The following is a 6,076-nucleotide window of genomic DNA, read 5'->3' as shown; positions in this document are numbered from 1 at the left end:
CAGTGCAGCATAGTATTCCATTGTGTGAATATACCACAACTTCTCTAGCCATTTGTTTGTTGATGGACACTTGGGTTGTTTCCAGCTCTTTGCTATTGCGAACAAAGCCAGAATAAGCATGGGTGTGCATGGAAGACAAGAGTAATTGATTCCTTTGAGTTGCAGTGTTGGAGAAGAACATTGAATATCCCATGGACTGCCAAAAGAACAAACAGATATCTCTTGGAGAAAATTTAGTTGGAATGCTCCTTGGAGCCAAAGATGACAAAGCTTAGCTTCACATATTTTGAGCAAGTTGTTGAAACAGGCTATTCCTTGGTGAGGGGCACCATGCTTGGAAAGGTAGGGAAGTGGCAAAAGAGAAGAAAACTCTTAACCAGGTGGATTGACACAGTGATGACAGAAATGGGCTCTAGTGTGTCAGGAAGAGTGAATATGGCATAGGATCAGACAGGGTTCAGATAAATTTCTTATAGAATCTCTATCAGTTGTACAGTACTTGACAGTACTTAAAACAGCAATAACAACAACAATCATTGGACATATATTATGGATCATACATGGTGCTCTTTATTACCATTTTAATGTATTGAAAACAAAGATACCAATTTGAGAACTAAAATGCACTTGACTTGATCCCTAGTATTAATGTAAAAGGTGGCAATGAACAAGGAAATTTAAAGAGGTATTTGACTAAGGGAATTCATAAACAATTTTGAATACAGCATAAAACAACAGAAGAGTGAACAAACCTCTCTTGCCCAAAGTATAGCCAGACTAGACCTCATTGCTTATTTGTTCCTCACTCTTTCCTAATCATCCAAATTCTATTGAAAATATTCATCAGTTTAATTTTCAAAAGAACTTTACGTATTTTTTTGATTTTTTTTTTGTTGTAGGCAGCATATAGCTGTACCTCCTCTTGTTGTTGTTATGTGCTATTGAGTCGCTTGCAACTTCTAGCGACTCTATGTGCAACAGCTCTGAACCCTGCTCTGTCCTGTGCCAACTTCATTGCCTCTGACACACCTATCCTCAATCAGTCACTGAATCAGTCCATATCATTGAGAGTCTTCCTCTCTTATGCTGTCCTTCCACCCTCCTAAGCATGAAGTCCCTCTCCAAGGACTGTTTTTTTTCTTTCAACATGCCCAAAGTATGTAAGATAAAGCTTCAGAATCCTTGCTTCCAAAGAGCATTCTGGTTTCACCCTCTATAGGACAAATCGGTTTGTTCTCCTAGTAGACCATGGTATATTCAACACTCCTCTTGAGCACTACCAATCAAAGGTATCAATTTTCCCTCTATCAACCCTAGTCATTGTCCAGCTTTCTGATGCATAGCAAGTAATTGTGAAGACCATGGCCTGGATAAGATTCACCTTAGTCTCTAGACTGAAATTGTAGCTCTTCATTACTCTGGAGGGGTCCCTGATAGGGTCCCTGACAGCAGAATTTCCTAAAGTAATTAATCTTTTAATTTTCTGGCTACTAGTACCAAGAGTGTTGATTGCGGAGTGAAGCAAACCAAACCTGTTAACAATCTCAATCTCTTCACCATCTATCATGGTGCTGCCAACTGGCCCAGACGTGAGAATCTCTATTTTTTTTTTAATCCATATTGAAGGCTGTAGCCCTTAACTTTTTGCAGCAAGCACTTCAGATCCTCCTTGGTTTCAGCAAGCAAGGTTGTGTCATCTGCATAAGACTCTGATGAGTCTTCCTCCAATCCTGATGACACATTCCTCCTCATACAACCCAGCCTCCTGGATGATCTGTTTTGCATATAGATTGAAAAAGTATGGAGATAGGACACATTCCTGGCATATACTCTTCCCTGTTTCGAACCATTCAGTGTTTCCTTGTTCTGTTCTGAGAGCTGCCTTCTAGTCCAAGTATAAGTTTCACTTAAGAACAATCAAGTATTTTAAGATTCCCATTATTCTCAGAATTAGCCACAGCTTGTTGTGATCCACAAAGTCAAATGCTTTTGCACAGTCAATGAAACACAGATAGACATTCCTCTGGTACTCCCTACTTTCAGCCAAGATCCATCTAACATTAGGTATAATATCCCTAGTATCACAGCCTCTTCTAAACCCAGTGAGCACAACTGGCAGTTCTTGGTTGTTGTGCTGATACAGTTGTTTTTGGATAATTTTCAGCAGAATCTTGCTTGAATGTTATATTAATGATATTGTTTGATAATTTTCGCACTCTGTCTGGTCACCTTTCTTTGTAATAGGAACAAATATAGATCTCTTCTAGTCAGTTTGCCAGGTAGTTGTCCTCCAGCTTTCTTGGCACAGCTTGGTAAGCACATCCAGTGCAGCATCTGTTTGTTGAAATATGTTAACTGGTATGCTTTCAATACCTGGGGCCTTGTTTTTTTCCAGTTCTTTCAGAGCAGCTTGAACTTCTTTCTTCATCACCATAGGCTCTTGCTCATATGTTGTTTCATGACATTTTTCCACGTCTGCCAATTCCTTTTGGTACAGTGACTTTGTATACGCCTTCTACCTTCTTTTACTGCTTCCTGTATTTACCCTTGGCAAAAGCTTTAATTTTCTATTTTGAACTTTAAAGAGTTTTTGTAATGTATAGGGTAATCTCTAGTGACCTAGTGACAAGAAGCTGTGTGGTTCAAGGCCGCCAGCTGCTCCACAAGAGAATGATGGGCAATCTCCTCCATCTCCTCCCATGTGATAGCCTCTGAAAACCCACCGGTTCCAACTCTATGGATCAGTTCTGACACAATAACCACCACAACAACAGGGTAGTGTTGAATATTTTAGTATTTTCTTCCCAATTCATTAATTTTTAAATTAATTTAATCCTTTATTTTTGAGAATAATTATTGTAATAACTTTATAATAATTCTCTCAGTTGGAAAAAGCAGAACTGACCATCATAAATTAGTATATTTTAATAAAATACATTATATTACCCTATAAAATCTAGATGATCCTACTGTATACTTTAAAAAATACAGAAATTATTGTTGTAAAAGATTTTTTTTGCTTATATAAACATGTATGTAAAATTTTATTCTCCTCAATTTCTTTCTGTATTTCTAAAGGGTACAGGCACCACACTATGAAAATGTTAACATCAAGAAAGAGCAGCAGCAAAACCTTTGCTCATCTAAACCACGATTTTATGATATAATACTACTGCTAGAAGAAAAAAAGGTAAACTGAGAAGTAGCTGTTTCATCTTAAAAATCACCTTGTAATTTTGAAGATAGTGAATTCTCTTATTTCACGGTTTAAAGTTCTCCAGTTATCTACTGTTCTTGGTACCTCGTCGTTGAAGGAATGATGCTTAATATGTCCGTCAAGTGATCACTGTTTCTACTTTAATCTTTCTTTAGTTCTTCTCTGGGAAGCAGTCTTTTGCATATTTAGCATAATATGAAACTTTGATTATTCTCTTTTTATGGAGATACTAATATGCAGACCATATACTCTTTATATTGATGTTAATATGTGAACATTCACTTTCAGGAAAATATTTTTTGAAGCTCATAGTTCTTTCTCAACTTCAAGTATATCTACTGCTACCAATTTTGCTTTCTTCTTAAATGGTCCTCAGTATACAACTGAATTTTACACTGAAATTTTACAAGCTTTGTTATATTATTTCATAACATTATTGTTTTCTACACAAGGATGGTGTTTGTACATGATGTCACAATCAAACATAGGGTCACAATGAATTGTAGTTGACTCAGTGGCACTTAAAATCATGAAAACCAAATATACGACATTGCTTTGAAAGATACTGAATTATAAAATCAGAAACCTTGGTGTTTGGTGGGAGTGAATGAGGGAAAGATGTAAATAAGAGTTGAGGATTTTATTGTTTCTTAGTTTTTCTAGTGAGATAAAATGCTTTAAATTTGAAACCATATTTAAAAGTAATTTCCCTTTAATAAGTATATATTTTTATTAATTTAGGGATTGATTAAGGGTGTCGTATCTCATCTTAACTTTTGGTAGTTCCCTATGATGTATTGTTCTAGCCAGTTTTGGATGATCTTCAGCAGTGTTTTGTCTGCATATGGTATTAATTGTTTCATAGTTTCCATATTCAACTGTATCACGTTTCTTGAGAATGGGAACAAATGTGGACCTCTTCAAACCTGTTGCGCAGACGGCCATCCTCCAGATTTCCTGGCACAGACGGGTGAATGCATCCATGCTGCATCCATTAATTAAAACAAGTCAATTGATATTCCATCGACTGCTGGGGTCTTACTTTTTGTCATTGCCTTCAATGCAGCTTCCACGTCCCACTTCATTACCACTGACGCCTGTTCATATGATACTTCTTAACTTCCTCAGTGTCAATCAGTTCATTCTGGTACAATGATTCTTTGTATTCACTCTGTTTTCTTTGGGTGCTTTCTGAGTCATTCAATATATTGCCCATGCCATCTATCAGTATTGAGACATGAGGCTTAAATTTGGTTTTCAGTCCCCTCAGTTTGAGAAATACAGAATGAGTTCTTCCCTTTTTATTCTCCAATTCCAGCTCTCTGAACATTCCATTATAATCTTTGCTTTATCTTCCTCAGCTGCTGTTTAAAATCATCCATTCAGCTCTTCTACTTCAGCATATTTAACTTTTGTTTTGGCTTCTCACTGCTCTAGTGCAATTTTTAGAGTCTTTTCTGGCATCCATTTCAATTTTTTCTTTCTCTTCTGTTTTTGTAATGACCTTTTACTTTCTTCATGGATGATATTTCATCCCACAAGTCATCTGTGCTTCTATCATTGGTATCCAATGCTTCAATCCTATTCCTAAGATGATCTTGAGATTCAGTTAGAATTGATTCAAGATCGTTTCAAGATTCCTGTGGACTTATTTTCACTTTTTGGCCTCAACTTGAACTTGCATATGAATATTTGATGATCTGACCCCCAGTCTGCCCCTCACTTAGTATTGACTGCTGATATTGAACTTTTCCAATGATGTCTTCTACAAATGTAGTCAGTCTGATTCCAATACAGCACATCAGGTGAGTTCCACATGTAGTCTTCTTCGATGTCTTCCCATTGAGTTGCTTGCGACTCATAGTGACTCACTGTACAAGAGCTCAAAATGCTGCTCTAACCTGTGCCAACCTCGCCGTCTCTAGCACACTCATTCCTATCATCCCAATAGTAGAATCGATCCATAACATTGAGGGTCTTCCTCTCCTACGCCGTCCCTCCACTCTCACAAACATGATGTACCTCTCCAAGGACCAGTCCCTCCTTGCAACATGCCCAACGTATGTCAGACAAAGCTTCAGAATCCTTGATTTCAAAGAGCATTCCAGCTTCACTCTCTCCAGGACAAACTTGTTTGTTCTCCTAACAGTCTATGGTATATTCAACACTCTTCTCCAGAACCACAGCTCAAGGAATCAGTTATCTTTCTATCATCTCTAATCACTGTCCAACTCTCCGGTTCATAGCACATAATTGCAAAGACTATAGCCCAATTCAGGTGCACCTTAGTCTCCAGCCTGATGTCATTGCTCTTCAGTACTCTTAGTGAGCACATCAAGGGCAGTGTCTGTTGAAATATGTCAATTGGTATTCCATCAACTCCTGGAGTCCTGTTTATTGATAATTCCTTCAGAGAAACTTGAATTTCCTCTTTCATCACCCCAGGCTCTTGCTCACATGTTATTTCATGAAATTCTTCTATGTCAGCCAAGTCCTTCTGATACAGTTACTTTGTGTACTCCTTCCATCTTCTTTTAATGCTTCCTGGATCATTTGACATTCTACCCAAAGTATTCTTAAGTATTGACACCCGTGTCTTGAATTTGTTTTTCAGCTACTTCAGCTTAAGAAACGCTGAGCGAGTTTGGCCCTTTCGATTTTCTCACTCCAGGTCTCTGTACATTTAATTATAGTATCTTCCTTTGTCATCCCAAGCTGTCTTTTGAAATTTTCTGTTCAGCTCTTTTATTTCTTGGTTTCTTCCTTTTGCTTTAGCTTCTCAGCACTCTAATGCAATATTCAGAGTCTCATCTGACATCCATCTTGGTCTTTTCTTCTTTTTCAGCCTTTGTAATGATC

General features: G+C 37.5%; 1 protein-coding gene across 1 annotated transcript in view; it reads left to right on the top strand.

Annotated features, from left to right (window-relative positions):
• The window catches only part of STPG2 (sperm-tail PG-rich repeat containing 2), a 555,694-nt gene that overhangs the window by 62,885 nt on the left and 486,733 nt on the right, over positions 1 to 6,076 (top strand). Inside the window, exon 5 of the mRNA XM_006893099.1 lies at positions 3,079 to 3,190. Coding sequence (XP_006893161.1) covers positions 3,079 to 3,190 — 112 coding nt within the window. The remainder of the gene's footprint in view (positions 1 to 3,078; positions 3,191 to 6,076) is intronic.

The sequence above is a fragment of the Elephantulus edwardii genome, unplaced genomic scaffold (assembly GCF_000299155.1).
Source record: "Elephantulus edwardii isolate Elephantulus edwardi_28Jun2011 unplaced genomic scaffold, EleEdw1.0 scaffold00122, whole genome shotgun sequence".
Classification (NCBI taxonomy): Eukaryota; Metazoa; Chordata; class Mammalia; order Macroscelidea; family Macroscelididae; genus Elephantulus; species Elephantulus edwardii.
The sequence above is the reverse complement of the archived record's forward strand: the minus strand, read 5'-3'. Positions and strand labels throughout refer to the sequence as shown.